This window comes from Canis lupus, chromosome 5 (assembly GCF_011100685.1).
Source record: "Canis lupus familiaris isolate Mischka breed German Shepherd chromosome 5, alternate assembly UU_Cfam_GSD_1.0, whole genome shotgun sequence".
In the NCBI taxonomy this organism is placed as follows: domain Eukaryota; kingdom Metazoa; phylum Chordata; class Mammalia; order Carnivora; family Canidae; genus Canis; species Canis lupus.
The window spans coordinates 62,943,446-62,966,337 of record NC_049226.1 but is presented as its reverse complement, the minus strand read 5'-3'; the positions used below and the strand labels follow the sequence as shown (position 1 = coordinate 62,966,337).

The 22,892-nt window shown below is 50.6% G+C and overlaps 1 protein-coding gene across 1 annotated transcript; it reads left to right on the top strand.

Moving 5' to 3' along the window:
• Positions 1-1,733: 1,733 nt before the first annotated feature.
• Positions 1,734-19,789, top strand: GPR157 (G protein-coupled receptor 157). The gene is made up of 4 exons (XM_038537887.1): positions 1,734-2,116; positions 13,963-14,176; positions 16,320-16,514; positions 17,004-19,789. The coding sequence occupies exons 1-4, from the start codon at positions 1,734-1,736 to the stop codon at positions 17,214-17,216; spliced, it is 1,005 nt and encodes a 334-aa protein (XP_038393815.1). The 3' UTR covers positions 17,217-19,789.
• Positions 19,790-22,892: the final 3,103 nt, after the last annotated feature.

Below are 22,892 nucleotides of genomic sequence, written 5' to 3'. Positions count from 1 at the left end.
GTAAATCTTCATGAGCTGGGACTAGGCAGTGGGTACTTGGATATGATACCAAAAGCACAGCAACCAAAGGGTAAAAAATAAGTACATTGGACATTGTCAAAATAAAAACTTTTATGCTTCAAATTATCAAGAAAATGAAAACACACAGAAGGGAAGATTTTATAAGTCATATATCTGATGTGAGTCCAGTATCCAGAAATATAAAGAACTCCTACTCCTTAATACCAAAAGGACAGAAGAATAGGCAAGGGAATGGAAGACATACACTTCTCCAGGAAGAATATGCAAAGGATGAGCCAGCACATGGAAAGATGTTTCATATCATTATTAACTAGAAAAATGCAAATCAAAGCCACAACGAGACACCACTTCACACCACTAGGATGGCTAGAATAAAAAATAATAATAAAAAGTGTTCAGAAAATGGAGAGAAATTGGAACCCTCCTGCATTGCTGTAGGAATATAAAAAGTTGCAACCAGTTTGAAAAAGTCTGGCAGTTCCTCAAAAAGTTAAACACAGAGTAACCATATGACCAGCAGTTCTATTCCTAGATGCATAGCCAAAAGAATTGAAAAATGGGTCCACAAATGTTTAAACAGCATTATTCATAATAGCCAAAAAGTGTGTTATCAGCATATAAAAACGGAAAATGTGGTGTACCCATTCATTGGAATATTGCTTGGTCATAAAAATAAATGAAATATTATACAAGCCACAATGTGGATGAACCTTGAAAATATTCCAAGCGAACGAGGCCAGTCACTAAAGAGGACCTACTATCTGATTGCATGTATGCAGGTACCGGGACTGGCAAATTCACAGACATAGAGGGTGGGTTAGGGATCTCCTGGGGCTGAGAGAGGCAGTAAACGGGGAGTGAGTGGCAACAGTTTCTTTTCCAGGTGAAATCATTGTGGAGTTAGATAAAGACGGTTGCGCAGACTTGGGAATATACTACAAACTATGGAATATGGAATCGTACACAGAAAAGGGTTATTTTATGGTATGTGAATGGTATCTCAATTAAAACACATGAAATTTTCAAAAATCTAAAAACCAGTAAATCGGGAATTAATTTAAAAAAAAAAAAAAACAGTAAGCTTGACTTTACAAAATAGCATGTTCATTGCAAGAAAGAACAAACACACTTCCTTCCCAAAGCAACCGTCCCTGCCCTGCGAACAGCGCGGGTACCGCTGGATGAGGAGTGACGATCACATTTGTTACTAGTGGAAAGAACGCCCCGTCCCCCACCCCCACACGCCACACGCCACACACCAGCTGGCTGAAAGGAGGGTAACACTAGTCCTAAAAACGCCAGTCGTTCCCTCTGCAGGACGGGACGTCCTAGCCATCTGGCTAGAGCAGGGGCGGCCCCGGCGCGGCGGGCAGGGAAGGGAACGTGGGAGCCCCGGGGTGGAGCCTGGAGGGCGCAGGGGGCGTGGCTCAGGGTGGAGCTCGGGGTCCCGGCGCCTCGCCGCGGGCCGCGGGGCGGACGGTGGAGGGCGCCGGGGCGGGGGGCGAGGGCGGGGTGCGGAGGGCGCTGGGGGCGGGGGCGGGGCAGGGGCGGGGCCTGGCGGGCCGGGGGCGGGCCGGCGCGGAGGGGGGCGGGCGGGGCCGGGCTGGGACGCGGACCGCGGGCGCGGCGGTGCCCAGACGGCGGTGGCGGCGGGAGCCGCACGCGGCCGGGCCTCCGTCCCAGCGGCGCCGCGGCCCCCTGCCCGCCGGGCCATGCCGCCGCCCGCGCCGCCCACGGAGCTGGTGCCGTCGGAGCGCGCCGTGGTGCTGCTGTCGTGCGCGCTCTCCGCGCTGGGCTCGGGGCTGCTGGTGGCCACGCACGCCCTGTGGCCCGACCTGCGCAGCCGGGCACGGCGCCTGCTGCTCTTCCTGTCGCTGGCGGACCTGCTCTCGGCCGCCTCCTACTTCTACGGGGTGCTGCAGGACTTCGCGGGCCCCTCGTGGGACTGCGTGCTGCAGGGCGCGCTCTCCACCTTCGCCAACACCAGCTCCTTCTTCTGGACCGTGGCCATCGCCCTCTACCTGTACCTCAGCATCGTCCGCGCGGCGCGCGAGCCTCGGACCGGCCGCCTGCTCTGGGCCTTCCACGTCGTCAGGTGTGTGGCAGCAGCGCCGCCCTCCCCGGGACTCCCTCCCGGGCCCTGCCTTCTGCCCCTGTGGGCCTCGCGCCCTTCCGGCGCCCGCGTCTCGGTCGGACCCCTGGGGGGGGCTCACGGGTCAGGTCCGCTCACGTTCCCGGGCGGAGAGGTGGACCTGCCCCGAGCGTCGGCTCAGCCGCCCGGCACCTGCCCGAGAGGTGGGGGCCAGAGCTGGGCTCCCCTAACTTGGAAGCACCTGGAGAGATGGCAGGGACACCTGATGCCTTTTGCCTCCTGCTTCCCTGCTTTCTGGCCGCTCTGCTGCCCTTGCGGAGAGATTCCTCGTTCTCAGGCCGAGAGATGAATTAGGTGATGCTCCAGGAGGGAGAGGGTGGCTGCTCCCGGTGCCACCCTGTGCCCCAGTTGGTGTGATGCGTTCAGCCACTCCCACGCCAGCTACCCTCTGCCAAATGCAGGGTTTCTGCTGTAAAATTCCCGAAGTACCTTCTTCATTATTTTGTCTTTGCTCATCTCTAGACTCACACGATCTCGAGTTTCTAGGGTTTGGAATCTGAGGGTGAGGTCAGTGGCAGAGGCTGGTCTGGGAGAGGGCCCCCAGCTGCCTGGAGTCTATGAGAGCAGAGTAAACCCAGGCCTTGCCCTGCCCTGGCACTAAAGCGCCTCGTCAGGTAACCTTCACCTATGGAAGGTTGGCCCCTTTCTGGTGTAATTTCAAGATTTGAACATCTGATGGTGTCCTGCACCGCACTCAAGGCAGGAATTTTACAGGGCTTGTTTCTCCTTTTCTCTCTCCCAGATACCAGCACCAAATACTGCCCTAATTATAGGCTCTCTCTGTTAAATACTTGAGTGCTTTCCACGGGACCAAACTGAGGACAGTCAGCACTTTGGTAGAGACAGGTCACCTGGGTGTCACAACGGTGAGATCACAAGCCTGCGAGAGTCATTTGACCTCTAGGTCTCAGAACTGCTGGATGAAGGCCAGCCAGCTGGTCCCTGGGAAACTAAGTGGCCTGCTTCTCAGCTGTTCATGTCAAAAGTTTTGCAAGGAGCCCACAGTACCTCAGATGCTGCAGAGACCCACAGGGGCTGCCTTTTCTCCCTTTGCCCCCTCTCCACCCTGGCCTCTGCGTATTTCAGAGACCCAGTCTTTGGCAGTCTTGCTGGGTGTGGACAGCATGTACACCAGAGTTCACATGTACTTGAGAAGGAGCCTATGACTGGACCTGTCTTTGCCAAGAATCTTTTCTCTTGTTTTCCCTTCTTAAAAAATATATTGAAAAAAATATTGCAAACAATATTTTTTTAAGTGATGAAGAAAACCTGGTGCATCTTATAGAAAAGGTACATTTCATAATGAACCTGAGTTGGGACTTCCTTCTGTTCAGTCCTAGGGGTGTTTTCTGTGATGCCGAGGGAAAGGCCTCCTAAGAAAGCCCATGTGTCCTCTGTGCTGGCCATAAAAAAGAAGGGAGTTGCTCATCTTGTCTGTTGAATGGGATCCATCAGCTTCTCAAAAGAAAATTACTAGGGTTCCCCAGGTGGCCTTGGACTCTGATCTCAGCAGCTCAGGTTTTGTTTTTTTTTTTTTTTTTTTTTTGATCAGCTCAGGTTTTGATCTCAGAGTCAGGAGTTCAGGCCCTGCACTGGGCTCTACACTGGATGTGGAACCTACTTAATTTTTTTTTTTTTTTTTTTTTACCTATATCCAAGCTACAAAGGGAGTTTGACAATTTGTTCTTTGGAGCTCCCTTTCAGAAGTTAGCTCAACTTGCTGGTCTAAGAGAATTGGTAGGAAACCTGTCTAACAGGTTCATTTATTGACCTAGATTCCCCAGACTGTATTGCTAATGACCTTGCTAAGGGCTCTCCATCAGCTTTCTTTGGTGTTGGAGTTTATAATTTTTTAAGACCTGTTGACATGAGAAATCTCATCTCCAGATGTAGTCTCCATGGTCATCTACTTTTTAACCATTTCAGACAACTGAATATCAGTCCTCATCAAAACTTCAGTTTGGGAAAGTTTTAAAATGTGATAACATAGAGGTTGAGAATGTCTATTGGAGTTTTTATGAAATGATTTCTTTTTAAGATTTTATTTTTAAGTAATGTCTGCACTCAACGTGGGGCTCAAACCCACAACCCCGAGATCAAGAGTTGCGTGCTCTACTAGCCAGGTGCCCCTGAAATGATTTAAAAAAAAAAAAAAAGCAAATATCTTGATAAATAGATATAGGAGAGATTCAGACAGAAGAGTCAAAATGGCTCATAAATATACACGGGGAAAAGCTGACCCCATCAATAGTCAAAACAATACAAATTATAACAATGAGGTACCATTTTCTCCTTAACTTAGAAAAAAATAGTAAAGTAGAATACTAATATGATAAATGCTGGTAAAACTAGTATTTTATTTTCCTACATTATTATTGGCACTGTAAACTGGAATAATCCACATAGAAAGTATTTGGTTCATACCCCTTGATCCAATAATCCTATTCATAGGGACCTAGTGTAAAGAGATAATCCAAAATACATTCAAAGCCGTAGGTACAAAGGAGTTTGTACAAGAATTTGGAAGCAACCTGAATGTCCAAAAAATAGAGGAGCGATAGGTCACAAACTACACTTCACCAGAAATGTTACACAGCCATCAGATACTGGCTCTGAACTCTGTAAGCCATTTTTAAATGGTTTTTAAATGGTATGCTACAATGTTAAGTGAAAAAAAGCCATTTATAAAAGCGAACCACTACTTCCCAGAAAATGCCTGCACAGACCCCATCATAAGACCTGACCAGGTTCCCTTTACAGAAAGACAGCCAAACCGCTACACCACCCAGGGATCCTGGAAATGGCATTCTATCACGAGTTGCATCTGGCTCCTGAAGGCTTGCAAAGTGCTGGTTCGTTCCTTAGCTCATTGGCCACCAGTAGCCCTGGGACCGGGCAGGTTGGTCCTGCCACAGCTGGTGAGACTTGCCCAAGCTCACATGGCCATAAATGAGGGGCTCAGGGTTAGAACTTCGAGGGTCAGTCCTCGGTTTAGGATCCCATCTTGTCTCTTGGCCCAACAATATTTTTTTAATTAAAAAATTTTGGGGACACCTGGGTGGCTCAGTAGTTGAGTGCCTCCCTTCGGCCCAGGGCGTGATCCTGGGGTCCTGGGATCGAGTCCCACATCGGGCTCCCAGCAGGGAGCCTGCTTCTCCCTCTGCCTGTGTCTCTGCCTCTTTCTGTGCCTCTCATGAATAAATAAAATCTTTAGAAGAAATTTTTCTTTCATCATCAAACTCTTTTTTAACTTTCCAGATTTCTGCCATGACAGACATTGTATCCTGTTGGCTTTGTCTTCTGCATTTATTTTTCTGGAACCATTTAAGAGTAGATTGATGTCCCCAGAACCCCTCAGTCCTTTAGTGTGTATTTCCCTAAGCAAGTGTCAGTCTCTTAGGTAACCACACACACCTTCCAGAAGTAGGGAAATGGTATAGCAGGGAATGATGCTATTACCGAGGGTGGACTTTACAGAGATTTTGCCCGTCTTCTGCAGAGATTTCCCCAGTAGCAAAGGGAAACCCTTGGCTTGTGTTTGACTTGTTAGGTCTCTATTCTGCAATCAGCAGTAGTTCTTTCTTGGTATTTCAGGACACTTCTTTGAAGAATACAGGTCCATTGTTTTGCAGAAGGTCCCTCTGCTGGGCTGGCTGGTGCTTCCCCTTGAGTGGTTTCAGGTTTTGCACTTGGGCTGGAATCTAACAGAAGATTCTCGCTGCTCCCTCTCCAGGGACTTCGATTTGTTCTGCCTCTGGTGATAATAATTTTGATCACCTGATTAAGGGTGTTGCCTGCCAGTTGTGCACAGCAGTTCCTGTTCTCCTCTTGGTAATTAATAAATACCTTGTCGAGATAAAGATCTTCTTATGCCTCAGACTTTACCCACCCAGTTAGCATGCATTGATCTGACAGTGTTCTGAAGCGAATTTCCTGTTTTTTGTTGCCTTTCTACGGTTGTGTGAGAATACTCAGCATTCAAGGGAAAGTCCTGTATTAAGTCCCTGTCCACCGTACGTGAGCTGTTGAGGCAGCCTGACATGGACACCCGATATCTTACAGTCACATGGATGTGCATCTGTGAGCATTTACAATACCTTCTCTGAGAAGGTGCCCAGAAGCTCAGGCCCAGAGCCACTGTGGGTGCCATCAGTTCTTTTCTGGTCAGAAACCATCCCTGCCCCCCTGCTGATGGTGAGCTGCCCCTCAGAAGCAGTTGTCAGAGCGGTGGGCTCCTTCTTCTGAACAAGGCCGGAGCAGGGTCGGTGGACCATCTCCTGCACCTATGTGCCCAGGCACCACCGTAGCAGGTGTCATCCTGTGTCCTGTGAGCAGGGGAGGAAGGCTGGGCTGGGGGGAGCCTCACTGCACCAAATCGGAAGGAAGGGTCCTGGCCAAGCTAGCCACCTCAGGAAGCCATAGGGTTTCTTCTGGCACGACGTGGGAGCAGATGTGAGCATGACCTCTGGCCCCTGGGCCTACCTGCTCCCACTCCCTGGAGGTTGCCTGGGGGTTCTGGAGGAAGAGTCTGTGGTTCCCAAGCTCACCATCAAGACCCCTGCTTGATGGGGGTGGGGAGTGGGAAGTTCTAATATAGACAAAAGAGGAAGCGAGGGCCACGAAGGGGAAGATCCTCTAAGCTCTTTGATGGGAAACTAGCTCACTGTGGGTCTCGGTGATGGGGCCCCAAGCAGGTGAGTCTGAATGAGGGTTGCATGTAAGCACCTGCATGAACGGTACCCCATGTCAATCGGTGATTCCCCAAAATAACAAGAGTTGAATTAGCTTTGCTTTTGCCCTCCTAAAAAGTTTTTAGAGGGCACTGCTGCATCGTGAGGTCTCTGTACAGCGTTTTGTGTTCATGGGAAGCTGTCCGCGGCCCCAGGGGCTGTGAGAAAGCAGATGCTGCCCTGGAACCCCCTGCCAGGGCAAGTGCCACTCTGCCCATCCTTACCCAGCATCCAGTCGGTCAGGACCTGGCTGGGCAGGAGAGTGTCTCTGAGCATTGCAGGGTGGCTTTGTGACGCCCACCAGCACCAGGGCTGCAGAAGAGGCACCAGGGTGTGTGTATGCGTAAAGTTCCTTTGGACACCCCCCTTCCACACTCCCTTCTGTGCCCAGTGCCACAGAGTGACCTTGTGGTGCCGGGATAGTGGCCGGCTCCTCAAACTTCTCCCATGACCTACCCCTCTGCCCCACACTCAACAATAAGTGCCCTTTGTTTGGGGAAGAAACCTCCAGGCAGCCACAGGCCTTGTGATTCTCTCCACCAGGCCTGGCTCACTGCAGCTGTGCTTCCCTCTGCACAGCTCTGTCTTGCTCCCAAGAACTCTCTAAATTGGCACATTGTTGCACGGTAGTTTTGTTCTGAAAGCATTTTTTGAGTTAACATTCCAGGCTTTCCGTAGGCCACCCAGCACATAGACCAGGCACTGCTGTTTGTGGGAGAAGACTCTTGTTTCTTTCCCATCAGACGCCAGCCCCCTTGTGGAAACATCTGTAGGAAGAGTGAGGTTTGGGGTGGAGGGAAGAGTGCAGGAATCTAACGGTGGAGGTGGATAGACTCTTTGTGCAGAGTCCGATCTGTGTGAAGTGCAACTGTCCCTCTAGGTGTCCCCCACTGTGACTCTGGTAGGAGAGATTTCAGAGACCACTTACCGGCAGAGCTGGGAACTCTAAGGGAAACCCAGAGCATCACTGTCCTGGAGACAGGCCCCCTGCTCAGGGTCAGATGACCAATGGCAGGGAATTCAGGCATTGGGGATGGGATGGCTTACTCACCACCTGGCTAATCCTGTGGTGTTTCTGGTTCTGCTCCCCTGGAGGAGATATAAAAACAAAAGGACACTAGGGCCCCTGGCTGACTTGGTAGGTAGGTCATGCAACCCTCAATCTCAGGGTCTATGAGTTCAAGCCCACGTTGGGCACGGAGATCTGAACGGATTTTTGTTGTTGTTGGTTTATCCCTCCCCTAAGCTTACTGAGGGACCCCACCAGTCCAGATGTGGTGGGATTCCCAGGAACTAGCATGTGTCTCTTCCCCATATTTTGTAGAAAGCTTCCCTAGTCATCTCCTGGGGCTGCCCTAATAATGTACCACAGACAGAGTGGCTTAAACTAGAGAAATCCATTTTCTCATAGTCCTGGAGGCTGGAGGTCCGAGATCAAGGTTGGCAGGGTTGGTTTCCTCTGAGGCCTGTCTCCTTGGCTTGTAGATGGCCATCTACACCTTTGGTCCTCACACAGTCTGCACCTGGTGTGTGTCTGTGTCCTAATCTCTCCACATAAGGTCGACAGTTGTGCTGGATTAGTGCCCATCCTCCAGACCATTCTAATTTAATCACCTCTTTAAAGACCCATCTCCAACTATAGTCACATCCTGAGGTGCTAAGGGTTAGGAGACTTCGACATATGAATTTGGTGGGGACACAACTCAGCTCTTAGCAGCCTCCGAGGGAGGACAAAGCCATCTTGGACTCTGGCCTAGGTTTTCAGGTGAACACAAGCGAGAGGGTGTGGGCTTCTGGTGCCCCTCCAAGTGGGGGATTGTGTCCAGAGTGTGGCCTTTGGGCTTCTTCTATCCAGGTGACCCCAGCACTGCTTCTCCTCGGCCTGAGTTATAGCTTAACAATCTCGGATTTAGAATGTGGGTCACAAGCATCCACACAGAGGCAGGACAATTTGCTCACAGTTCTGTTCTGCCTACATGTGGGTGTCAGGGTGCTTCCTCCAACCACAGGAGTTTCTAGGTCATAATCAACTAAAGCCCATGATTTTTTTCACATGCTGTTATTCAGCTATATTTTACTTGTTCTGATTTTAATTTTTTGGTTGCCAGCTTCTTTATTAGGAGGGAAAATATTACATGGTCTGTGACAGAAATTGGAAGTATGCATTTCTAGAAAGAAGGGATTATGTCACACATGTGTTTCTAGAGTATCTTCCAGATTCACAGTGCCTACAGCTCAGGCCAGCCACCTGGCCAGAGAATGGCTTGGCTTATCTGAGCTTGCCAAAAATATGGACTTTCTCCTCACTCTATAGGTGGAGAACCTGGGACATCTTCAGCTCTTTACCCCTTTTTATCCTCCACCCGATGGCATCCTGGAGCCAGCTGGCGAGACCCAATTATTAAATTTTAGGGCATTTTGTGAGCTGATTATTAAGTATAATCATTAATAAAAACTAAACTATATAAACTTATATAAACTTATAAACTTATAAGTTGTAATTAAAAGAGTAGTAAGAGTATTAAAAATTACATCTTAATTATTTTACTGTTATCTGTGCACTTGAGGTTATTTACAACTATCAAATCTATGGGATGGAAATACTGTCAATTACTGTCCCTCTGTCCCCAACCACATGTATTGGTGGCTTGAAATTAGTCACAGTGGGAGTATTGCACCATGAAAAACAGCAAGCATCACAGATCAGGGCTTGGTTTATTTTGTTGATTGTGTAGAGTAGTCAGCATACTTTCCCTGTAAAGGACCAGATAATAGGTTTTTTTCAGCTTTACAGGCCATCTGATCTCAATTACAGCTATTCAGCCTCTGCTCTTACAGTTACAATAAAACTTTATTTAAAAAAGCATAAAAAGGGCGCCTAGGTGGCTCAGTGGGTTAAGCATCTGTCTTCAGCTCAGGTCATGATCCCAGAGTCCCTGCTCAGCAGGGAGTCTGCTTTACCTTCTCCCTCTGCACCTGTGTGCATGCTTGTGAGCTCTTTCTCTCAAATAAATAAAAATCTTAAAAAGAAAGAAAGAACAAGAGAAGAAAGAAAGAAAAGAAAGGAAAGGAAAGGAAGAAAGAAAGAAAAAGAAAGAAAGAAAGAAAGAAGAAAGAAAGAAAGAAAGAAAGAAAAGAAAAGAAAAGAAAGAAAGAAAGAAAGAAAGAAAGAAAGAAAGAAAGAAAGAAAGAAAGAAAGAAGAAAAGCAAAACAAAGCAGAGCAGACTCTGGCCAGATTTGGCCTGAGGGCCATAGTTTCCTGGACTCTTTATCTAGATTTGAGAAGATGATAGAGGAAACATCAATAGTCAAAATTATACCTAACAGTATTCCTTGTATGAACTTCAGCAGAGGTGGTAGTCAGATGGGGCAGGCAGGAAGCCAGGTATTTAAGGGGTGAGAAGACATGGTATTGTGGAGCAGGGGGGAAAAAAAGTAGAAATACTCTTCCAGGGTTGGGAAATTAATATCCGATCCCACAAAGAAGTTGCTCTCTAGTCACCATTTGTCTTCTCCCTTAGCTTTTCCTTACTTCACATTTTTCTTATGTGTGAAGAAAAATTAAAACATAAACAACTTCATGTCATGGAACTACTCTCATTTGCCAACTGCAACCATAGTGTGTTGGCAAAAATTGAGTGCATTCTGTGAGGCTCGATTGGCTATATGGAATTCACCACAAGGACCGTAGTGTGATGTGTTATTACCTGCAGATTGTGTGCTTCACGTCTTTTATATCAGTTAAATTAATAATAAACGTATATGTGCATGCTTACACACGTACATACACAGGCACCGGCATACAAATCCTTTCTGTGTACAGAGCCAGTTGTGAAACACTACCAGCACACCACGGCCCTTACCCATAACTCACAAGTCTGGTAGAGCCTGCTTTGCTGGGTCATTAGCCTCTCCCTCCCTCCCACTCCATTCCCACCCCTCCCTGACATTGCTCCTTACCACCTCCTACTTAAATACCTCCCCAAGCAGCTTCTGGCCATCTGCTGAGGTTCAAACAGTGACTCTGATTGATCAACCCACATTCTTTCTTTTTTTTTTTTTTTAAATAAAGATTTTATTTATTTGAGAGAGGGCTAGATTGAGGGAGTATGAGGAGGGGAAGCAGGAGGGACAGGGGGAGAGGGAGAAGCAGGGAGCCTGGGATCATGACCAGAGCCAAGGCAGAGGCTTAACTGACTGAGCCACCCAGGCGCCCAATCAACCCACATTCTTAACCCTTTAAAGCCTTCTGCCTGTTTGGTCTTCTCTCTGGCTACCTCCCAACACAGACTTAGCTCCAGATGTACCCCAGTAATACAGAAGAAACACTTCGCTTACTAGCTTTCCTAGGACAAGCCTGAAGTCACAGAATGGATCTGTCTCCGTGGGGGGCCCGGGTCTCCCGTGAGGGACGTCAGGAAGGAGGAATCACTGCCTGTGAGCGCCTGCCCTGGGCGCACCCTGTGTGCTTACTTCCAGCCGGGAGGGCGCCCCTCCAGCCCCTGCCCAGCCTCCTGCAGGGTGAGGCTCTCTATACACCATGCTTTTCCCCATTGCAGGATTCCTTGGAGGAGCCCCGTAAACCATAAAGCCATGAGTAGCAAGACAACTAAAAGCTTTTTACTTCCTTTTCAATGACAATATGTTCATGCCGTGAAGAGCTAAGGAGCAGATTGGGTCACTTGCCACAAACTTCACCCATTCAGCAGGTCCCTGTTCTGTTCCTACCAGGCGCCAGGCACTGTTCTAGATGCTGGAAAGAGCAGTGCACCTGCCCTCATGGAGCTCTTTGTTGTGACACGTTGTCCCCAGATGCCCCCAGGATGGCATGAGTTTTTTTGTTTTGTTTTAAAGATTTTATGTATTTATTCATGAGACACACACACACACACAGAGAGAGAGACATAGGCAGAGGGAGAAGCAGGTTCCCTGCGAGGAGCCTGATGCGGAACTCAATCCCAGGACCCCGGGATCATGACCCAAGCCAAAGGCAGACGCTCAACCACTGAGCCACTCAGATGCCCCTAAACGGAAACCCTATATTATGACAGAACAGTTTGACGCTAATATATGTCCACTTCACAAATAAGTAACTGATAGGACAAGCATCTAAAGTGGACAGACTCCTGAGGGTAACTTGGTACCTTTCTCATCACCCTTTAACTTCTGTGGGGTTTTTGTCCCTTTTGACCTGACTGAACACAGCACTTCTCATTCTGGCAAGACTAACACTCAACTTTGGTCTCATCAACTGTTCTACAACTTTCTGTCTAAAAGAGCTGCTACTGGCCGGCTCAGTGGAAAGGCATACTACTCTTGATCTCGGGGTTGTGAGTTCTAGCCCCACATTGGGTATAGAGAGAATCCTTAAGTAAATAAATAAAACTTAACTTTAAAAAAGCAGCTGTTGGGGCATCCCTAGGTGGCTCAGCAGTTTGGCGCCTGCCTTCGGCCCGGGGCATGGTCCTGGAGCCCTGGGATCAAGTCCCACATCAGACTCCCTGCATGGAGCCTGCTTCTCCCTCTGCCTGTGTCTCTGCCTCTCTCTCTCTCTCTCTCTCTCTCTCTCTCTCTCTCCCCCCATGAATAAATAAATAAAATCTTTAAAAAAAATAAAACAGCTAGGGGCAGCTCCCTAGGTGGCTCAGCAGTTTAGCACCGCCTTTGGCCCAGGGCATGATCCTAGAGACCCAGGATCAAGTGCCACGTTGGGCTCCCTGTGTAGAGCCTGCTTCTCCCTCTGCCTGTGTCTCTGCCTTTCTCTCTCTCTCTCTCTCTCTCTCTCTCTCTCTCTCTGTCTCATGAATAAATAAATAATTTTTTTTTTAAAACAGCTATTGCTCACACAGCTCTCAGGATACAACCAATTTCTGACCTCAGGGTTTTACTGATGACATGTCCTGTTTACATACTGCTCGTCTCCCAGCAACTGACCTGGGACATAGGCCCATAGGCCCGTGTGTACTCTTCCCAGGGGCAGGAACCGCATGGGCCTCACACGTTCCTGGCACCTGCACTATAGGCCAGAGTCCTGGGACGTCGGACACGACTCACGGCAGCAGCGGTCAGACACAACAACACACTTACCGGTGCCCCAGACGTACACCAGTCAGTTTATTCTCATGACAACCTACTCTGCTCCTAGGCACCGTCACCATCCCCCACTTGGTGGAGAAAAACACTGCTGCGTTGAGGCCAAGTCAGAGTGGGGCCTGCTTGAACCCTGTTCCTTGCATGGCTGCCCAAACTCCTAACCACCTCACTATCCCACCATGAAACCTCTGTGGGTCCCCTGGCCCATTTAAAATGCTTCACAAGCAGCCTGGTGTGGGGACACTGGGAACCTTGGGGCTCAGCTCTCATCTGGCTGTGTTGCCGTCAGGATGCGCTCTCAAAAAGTCAGCCTGGTGCTGCCCTAAGAGGGGGCCCCTGCCCCAGGCCTTATGCTTCAGAGGCCACCTGTGACCTTTGCCAGGAATACCCTTCCCATAGAGCAAGGAGTCCTCAGGCCCAGAGAGATGTGCCCACCCAAGTCCCTGTTCCCCCTCCTAGATCCTGCTGCAGGTGTACAGGACCCTAGCATTCCCTCCCAGGCAACCCCAAGCTGCCAGTGCATGCACCCCTGGGCCCAGGTGGCCACGGGGGCTGTGTGGGTGAGACATGGGTGCATGGGCTGGTGTACGCTGGCATGCAGGCCAGCCTGGGGGCAGGAAGGAGCTACCCTCGCCATGCCACAGCATTCTCACACCAATCACCAAGGAGCCCAGCAATTCTGAATGAGAACCCTGGCCTCTGAGGGATGGCGGTGGGGGGCATCTGTCAGGCAGGAGGCCAGGACATCCCTGTGTCCTCTTACCCAGGCTCTGCGACATTAGGGTGGGCCTGGCAGGGCTTGGGCAGAGTGGGGCTAGGTTGGGGGAGTTGACGACTCCTGCCTTGCTTTCTCCAGGGATGCTATGTGGTCCAAGGTTTGGAGAGCACAGCGGCCAGTGGCATTGCCCCTGCTGGCTTTGTTGGGAGCCTGACCTGCTGCCTCCTGTCTGCCCCTTGTTCCTCAGCTGGGGGGTCCCGCTGGCCATCACCGTGGCAGCTGTCGCTCTAAAGAAGATCGGCTACGATGCCTCGGACGTGTCAGTCGGCTGGTGCTGGATCGACCTGGAGGCAGAGGACCGCATCCTGTGGATGCTGCTGACCGGAAAGCTCTGGGAGATGCTGGCCTATGTCACGCTGCCCGTCCTCTACCTCCTCATCAGGAAGCACATAAACAGGGCGGTAGGTACCTGCCTCCCCCCACCCCACCCCCAGCCCCCTATTCTAGAACTTTCTGGGGCCACTGTGCCCTAGCAGCCTGGTGCTGGGCTCGACCACTTGGGGGACAGGCCAGGGTGACGCATCATGGGCTGTCTGGTTTGCTAATTATGCAGCCCTGGCAGGGGTGGGTCCTGTCATTTCTCCATCACGGACAAGGGAGTAGAGGCTGGCAGAGGCTAAGGGCCCCCTAGGCTCACCCAGACCGTGAAGCCCAGGCCACTGCGGCCACTGCCACTGCGTGTGGAGTCCAGGAGGGGAGAAGCGGCCTGTGTTCTGGGCCAGGCCTCTGCTGCCCTCTCCTGGCAGGCCGCCGGGCTTGCTCCACCGGGAGGGGAGTGCCGCTGCCGGGAAGCAGCATCCAGATCACTGAGCCGCCGTGGCCCCGGGAGACGAGGGCGTGAGATCCCGGAACGGGCCACACGATGCCTCAACCGCATTCCCTGTGGTCACTGAAAATGTGTCATAAATGCAGACTCTTCGGGGTCTCAGGAGCTCAGCAGGAGCCCGGCTGGCTGGAAATTCCAGGCAAGAAAGGTTTTCCTATGGTGACGTGGAAAATCCTTCCTTGTCCCTGACTGCGGGCTCTGGGCTCTGCAGGCCAAGGCGCTGCGCGGCTGCTCATGGTGGGGCTGCCAGGGGCTGCGTGGTGGGGCTGCTGGGCGTGGGGGCAGGGTGGGATGGGGGGAAGGGTGGGAGAGTACTGAAGGGGCCCCGAGCCCAGGCCCCAGGGCGCCACGGCCATGCTGGGCTTTCTCTTTGCCCCATTTTTCAGGGGCTGAAGCTGCAGGGGGGGTATGCCCCCCTTTATTCTTTCGGGGTGTATGTGACATGGCAAGCCATTTCTGAGTTCGTAGGGTGCTTGTTCCCTGCGGCTCCTGCCTGTGGCTTCTGGAGTCTAGACTTCGGGTTCTCTTTTCACTCTGAAATTTCCCGGCCTTGCCACCTCCCTGCCCCCCTCTTCTGCTACTGCTGGAGTTGCTGAGCGGTCCTGAGGGGCTTAGTGATTGGTTTGAAATCCATCTTCTTGCTGGTCTCCTGCCTGGGCTGGGGACACCCTTCTTGGCTCCTTTTCTTCCCTGGAAAGGTTCTGGGCTCCCAGATGAAGCATCCCAGGCTGTCTGTCTGCAGCCGCCCTTCCATGCACCCCTCTTCCTTGCCCTTCCAGGGTGACCTGGAGCTGTGCCTGGGAGCCCAGCCCCCATGGGAGAACAGATCCTGTCTTACAATCCTGCAAGTGTTTCCAGAAAACCGGAAGACTAGTGGGCAGGGAGGGGTAGGGGTTGTTCCCTGCCTCTAGCTAGGAAGGAGAGCTAAGAATAAGTGAGCTGGGGGCACTCCAGTGGCTCAATTGGTTAATTGGCCAACACTCTTGGTTTCAGCTCAGGTCAAGATCTCCCAGGGTCATGGGATCAAGCCTCTCGTGGGGGTCTGTGCTGAGCACAGAGTGCTTCAGATTTCTCTCCCTTCTCTACTCCTCTTTCTGCCCCTGCTCATGCACTCTCTCTCTAAAATAAATAAAAATAAAATTTTGAAAAAAAAAAATAAGTGACTTGGAGCAAGCTTTACAAAGAAGAGTTGCCAAGGTATGTGGCTTCTCTCCACACGTGGGCTTTCAGTGTCCCAGACACTGGACCAGGCTCAGAAACACATCTTTGTTATGAATAGCTGCATCTATGGCTACAAATTCAGTTGTGATCTACAGATGGAGCCTCCCCCTTCCTCTCACTGAAGGTGTTCCCAGGAGTGGGGAAGTACAAAGCCCGCGCCTGCTCCCCTGTCCTTTCTGCCCCAGCTTTGGATGGAGCCCCTCCTTCACAGGCCTCTGCCCTGGGGGAGCTTGCATTCTGGAGGGGGAAGGCAGGACAAATATAGGCAACAGGCCTGATAAACAAAGATGAGTAACTTCTAGGAAGGAGGATGTTAAGAGCTACAAAAAAAGGGGGGGGGGACAAAACTAATTAACTGAATCTGGGGACAGGACTACCTGGAAAATGCCTTTGCCCTTGAAAGGAGGTTGTCAGGATAGGCCTCCTCCAGGGGGTGACATCGAGCAAAGATAGGCAGGATGAGTGGCTCACCCGTGTTCTCCTCGGTCCCTGCACAGCACGAGGCGCTCTCCGAGTACCGGCCCATCCTCTCCGAGGCGCACCAGCTTCAGCGCCGCGCCTCCGTGGCCGATAAGAAGCTGATCCTCATCCCGCTCATCTTCATCTGCCTCCGGGTCTGGAGCACCGTGCGATTCGTCTTGACCCTCTGCGGCTCCCCAGCGGTGCGGTCGCCGGTGCTGGTCGTTCTGCACGTATGCAGGCCTGCCCTCCCTGGCCCTTGCTGCTCTGGCTCTGGTGCAGGGTTAGATCCCCCCCTCCCCAAGCCCCCATCCCCCACAAAGTGGGTGCATCCCAGCACACCAGCCATCCTGGGACTGGCAGGAATCTCGGCTCCACGGTGCCTTCCTTTCTGCCTGAGACCCAATGGGGGAGTCTCAGTGAGAGGGTGGAAGGGCAGTGAGGCTCAGGCACAGCCCAGGGGCATTAAGGGGCCCTCTGGTGGCCTGGGAATGGCCCGAGAGCTGCCTTGATCCTGTCCTTCCCAATACAGAAGACCTGCAGCTAGGGGGCTGAATACCAGCTTCGGTGGGTGGAGGACAGGGTTCTGGGGGCCGAAGCACTTTCTGGTCTGTGTGTGTGTGTGTGTGTGTGTGTGTGTGTGAGAGAGAGAGAGAGAGAGAGAGAGAGAGAGACCGCCTCCAGCTTGGGCACTCATGCCTCTCCTTTCCTCCCCTCCCCAGGGTATTGGGAACACGTTTCAGGGCGGCGCCAATTGCATCATGTTCGTCCTCTGCACCCAGGCCGTCAGAACTCGGCTCTTCTCTGTTTGCTCCTGCTGCTCTTCCCAGCCGTCTACAGAGAACCCGACTGGCCCCCCCAAGGCTCCTGCACCCTCCAAGACAGGAGACTCTCAGGGATCCAGACGTACCCCAGATGAACTTCCAAGCACCTGAGCTTTTCCCTTCCTAGTTCTATACAGGTGCTGCCTCCCTGGGAACAGGTGGCTCTATGAGTCCCTGCTGCAGGGAGTGGGGGTGGGCATCTGCTGGCACTTTAAGCCTCTGCTTTTGAAGCTCTTGACCCCCCAGTGGGGCAGCAGCCATGAACTCAGCTTCTTCTACCTCCTAGACCCTCGGGTAGCACATACCCACTCGCCCCCATGTCTGGCTGCACTCAGGAGTACTTGTCTTCAGTGAGATTGCATGCAGGTTGGCAGTGAGATTGGCACATGGTCACTGTTAGGTTGCCCTAATAGATGTCCACTGGTCATCAGCCTCATGACCACACAGCACTATTTACAGTTCGAGGGACCCACACCTGTGGGAAAGGCACAAAGAAATATGTATACCTTGCATCTATCCTAAATAAAATGCCAGGGGTTGCCAGAGATGCATCCCCCACTTAGATGTGACGAAGCAGATTTTGGGTTTGTCAGGGCATTGAGATTTCCTGGAGAGCCTAGCTTTGCTGGTCAGCAAAAGAGCCATTTCCCTTTAACCAGGTTGAAGGTTTCCAGGTGACTACCATGACTCTAGCACAATCACTCTGGACAGCTGGTCCCCTTGGGGCCTCCCACATTCTCTGTATGGGTTGCCAACACTTGATGCAGATTGTGCTTGCATTTTGAGCCCAGAATCCAGACTCTTGCCTCCAGTGGTCACTTTAAAATACAGGTTCCCTTCTCCAGTGCAAGAGCTGGAACAGGTACAAGAAGAGGTATTACGGGGAATCCCTGTGGGTGCCTGCTGCCTCTCGCATCTGTTCTCCTGAAGACTGGAACAGGGAGAGCTGGTGAGGGATCGGCTGATTCACTTCCTGGCTTGTTTTTTTATAGGAAAGGTGACCAGAGAGTTGGTGAATGATCCACAGACAGATTCCTCCCTGTTGGTTGGGGGAAGTGACACAGGCATCTTGGGGTGATTATTTACATTTAAAAGAAAAGGATTTAAAATAAGCATCCACATCTTTGTATTCATGGCTCCTCCACCAACATTTCCTCTAATTTCAGAAAACAGTTTCTCTGTTACGTCACAGAAGCCACTGGCAAAGATGGCAGGTGTCTGCGTCACCGCAGGAGGCATGGGGAGAAGTATAACTCTAGCCTATAGGTGTCTCTCCCTTGGGTTTGGTCAGAACTCTGCAAAACCAAGATGACCTTCTGAACCTGTAAAACCGTTCTGGATTAAAGCCAAAGCCTCACCATACTGCTGGTTCCTATTTTATTCTCAGAAGCAAAATCTGTCAGAGGAAGAGAATCTGAAGGGAAGAGTCATTGATAGAACTAGATAAAAAATACTCATTTTTGGTTTCCCCACCCCCTTTTTTTAAAGGTTTCTTTATGAAAATCAGCAGAAGGTGATCATCCCTTTAGGACTCCTGGGCTGCCCTACAGAAAGCTACCTGTCATAGGGCAATCTCCTAACAGAAATGGCCAATAGAAGGGGAATCCAGGGATCCCCTAAAGACAAGACGGCAGATCATGGGCACATGGCTTCTAGAATGGAGCAGAAATTCAGGAAGTTACTTGCTGCAAGAGAGAAAACGGTTCAGAGCTGAGTTAGCCTGTGGGCCACAGAGGATGAAAAGAAAATAGAGCCTGCTTGGAAGAGGGCCCCGGAGTCCTTGGCTTAGACTGCAGCGCCTGGCGGGTGTGGCTTCCACAGGACTGGGGACACTGGGTGTCCCCAGGCAGGCCGCTGTCAGGAAGGGCCGGCAGAGGGAAGAGGGGCTCAGGAGACTCTCTGGGGCTCCCTCAAGTTCTCATTCCACTTGTTTGATGCCGCTGCTGTGCTGTCTGCTTTTGTAACAACCACCTAAATGTTACCCCTGGATATTTCCATTTCCACTCCCCCTGCTGCCTGCCCAGCTCTGCTGAGGGCCCAGGTGTTCCCATGATTGGTGGAGACCATGTGGGCAGGGGAGGGGTGCGTCCCAGTGCCTTGGCCTGAGGCCAGGGGCCCGGGTGGGGGGTTGGGGAGGCTCTGGCTGGATCTCTGTGGGGTTCAGAACTCGAAGATGATGGGGGCAAAGTCATATCTTAGGAGTCCGGGAGGGGCTCCTGCTTTCCGATCAGAGCAAGAGAGGCTTCCTCTCGAACTTTGCTCGGCCCCCTCCGTGGGTTTCTTTCTCTTCCATCAGCCTTGCTCATGTTCCCGCACCTGTGTCCTCCCTTACTGACGTGTAACTCAGCCAGGACAGATGCTACGGCCTCATCCGTGTGTCCTCAGCCCAGAGCCTTCTCTTCTCAGGCACTTTCTGCCTTTCTGTGCTTCTCAGTTGTTTATGTTTGTTTTGTCTTTTAATGAAGTAGTATTTGGCCGGGGCTGAGGGTGCACACAGAGCGCTTCTTATGTACACAACGACAAGAAACCTTCTACGAGAAACGTTTTACAAACTTCCTGTCATGGCATAATAACAGTTGTGAGGTCTTTGGGGCCTGTGCAAAACTGTATCAAAACCCTGATCATCTTGGGTTGAAGCCAAAGTCTCCTTATTTTAACTTAAATAAAATAATTATTTTTTCTTTCGTGTGTTTGGTAAACTGATTTCCCGTGGCCCGGTTGGGGATTGAGGTGGGCCCAGACTAGCCTATGCTCTGGGGCAGCTCCAGAGCCTTCTATACACCTGAGACCTGGAAACAAGACCTGGGCCCTTCTCCATGGGCAAACGCAGTCAAGTTGGGGGAACCCTATTGGCTCAACCATCTTCTCCTGAGTTCACCTGACAGGGTCTCAGGTGTATGAGGGGCAGGCAGGGAATGAGGACTTTAGATACAGATTCCTGGGCCCTGTCCCATATGAGGATCAGCAGATCCAGATTCCAAGGACCTGCAGCTTGGAGCTAAACTCCCATTAGCCAGACACTCTAGCACCAAGTCACTGACCCTGTTCCTGCCCTGCACCATTTTATCACGGCACAGCGGGACTCACGGCAATGGTAGCTACAGGCTGCCCAGTGGCTGGGACTGCTGGGACATTCCAGGGCTCTTCTCTGAAAGTAACAGCCATCCAAAAACTGGCCACCGGACGGCAGCCCGGCCCTCAGAATTGGGCTCTAACTGCTCAATCTTGGGAACTTTGCTCCCCAGGGTGCTGCTCGTTTCTTTGTTACACTTTCTGGGTTTTGTGACATTAATGAGCACATGAAAAGATGATCCACGTCATGTATCATCAGGGTAATATAATTTTTTTTTTTTTATGATGGTCACAGAGAAAGAGAGAGAGAGAGAGAGAGGGTCAGAGACACAGGCAGAGGGAGAAGCAGGCTCCATGCACCGGGAGCCCGACGTGGGATTCGATCCCGGGTCTCCAGGATCGCGCCCTGGGCCAAAGGCAGGCGCCAAACCGCTGCGCCACCCAGGGATCCCAGGGTAGTATAAATTTAAACAATGGGATACCAAGGTGCCAGGATGGCTGAGTGGGTTAAGCGCCTGCCTTCAGCTCAGGTCATGATCTCAGGGTCCTGGGATCGAGCCCTACATCTGGCTCCCTGCTCATCAGTGAGTTTGCTCCTCTCTCTCCCTCTGCCTGCCGCTCTGCCTACTTGTGCTCATTCTCTGTCAAATAAATAAAATCATAATTCATTAAAAAACACAATGAAATACCACTGCACACGTACCAAAATCCTAACAACAACAAATGCTGGGAGGATGTGAAGCTGCAGGAACTCTCACTTGTTGCTGGTGGGATGTATCGTGGTAAAACCAGTTTAGAAGTCAGTTGGAGGGCACCTGGGTGGCAGTCGGTTAAGAATCTGCCCTCAGCTGGAGTCATGATCTCGGGGTCCTGGGATAGAGCCCCATTTTAGGCTCTCTGCTGGATGGGAAGTCTGCTTCTCTTCCTTCTGCCCCTACCCCCACCCGTGCTGTCTCTCTCTCAAACAAATAAAAATATTTCTTTTAAAAGGAAGATAGTTGGGCAGTTTCTTATAAAACTAAACATACTCTTACCATATGATCCAACAACTGCACTCAATATTTACCTAAGTTGAACACTTAACGTCTTCACAAAAACCTTTCCACGAATATTGATAGCGGCTTTATTTGTAATTGCCAAAACTTGAAAGTGACCAACATGTCCTTCAGTAGGTGAACTGATAAAGTGTGGTCCATCCAGACAATGGAATATTATTCAGAACTAAAAAGAAAAAAGAGCTATCAGGCCATGAAAAGACATGGATGATATGCATTTCAGTGAACAGTCAATCTGAAAGGGCTACATATACTGTATGATTCCAACTATCAGACATTCTGGAAAAGGCAAAACCATGGAGACAGTAGAAGGCTCAGCGGTTGGGGAGGGAGGGATGAATAGGCAAAACACAGGGGATTTTTAGGGCAGTAAAACCACCCCCTATGATACTATGATGATGGATACTTGTTAATACACATTTGCCCAAACTCACACAATGTCCAACACCAAGAGGAGACCCTAGTGATCTCCTACAGACTTTAGGTGATGATGTGCCAGTAGGTTCATCCATGGTCACAAACACAACACTCTGGTGGAGAGTGTTGATAATGGAGAAGGCCGTGTGGGAGTATGGAAGTAGGGGTATATGGGAAACCTCTGTACTTTCCCTGCACTTGTGCCGTGAACCTAACTGTTCCAAAAATCAGTCCTAATAAAATTAGCAAATTGAAAATACATTGACTAGCCCCTAGAAATGCTTGCATCTTTTTTATATTAATTTTGCTATTAAGACGCAACACACACAAATATAAATAGGACTGCACTTGTCCTGACTCTTCTAGGCAACCACTGTGATGGGCTGTTATTTGGGTTTTTTTTTAAGCTACTGTTTCCTTTGCCATTCTTTCAAGTCTCTAAACAAGATGCTTCATGCTTATCTGTGCAAGAATGGAAGAAGCCTCCCTGTTGCCCATGTCGAGGAACCTTCTTGCCACCCTACACTCTTCATGAGGTGCCACATGCTTCTCCCAGTCTGTCCTATCTCCCCTCAGTGTTCCTTTGTCACCTCCTCCTGACCTTCCCACGCACCCTCTCTTCCTGCTTAGAGAGGTCCTGTGCACCACCCGTAGCACAACACGCTGGGCCATGTTTGTGATGTGCATGTTTCTTCCCAATGCCAACAAGCAATTCTCTGACACCAGCTGGGAGTCTGACAATTCAGTTCTGACACTGTCTACCTGGAGACAGCATCGGGTCCCACAGGTGAAAGGTTCAGTCCAACAAGACTGTTCCTGCCCCTCCAATGCCACTCTCAAATCACTGGTACTTCTGACCAAGCTATGATCAGAGGTTCCAACGACCCCATCCTTGAGTATGATGAGTTTGCTAGAGTGATTCAGAGAACTCAGAGAAATATTTTACTCACTTGGTTACTGGTTGATTATAAAAGGATATAACTCAGGAACAGCCAGATGGAAGAGGTGCATGGGGAAAGGCATGGGGGAAGGGTACTGCTCTCCTTGGACTACCAACTCAGAGGCCCTTCAGACCCCATTCTTTGAGTTTATCTGGAGGGTTCCTTTTTTTTTTTTGGAGGGTTCCTTACAGGCACACAGTTGCTCGTCTCTGGGTTACCTGGGGGCTTTTCCAAAAGTCATCATATGGACATAAAGGTACTTTTACCATTCTTGATGCTTAGGAAATTCCAAGGACTTTAGG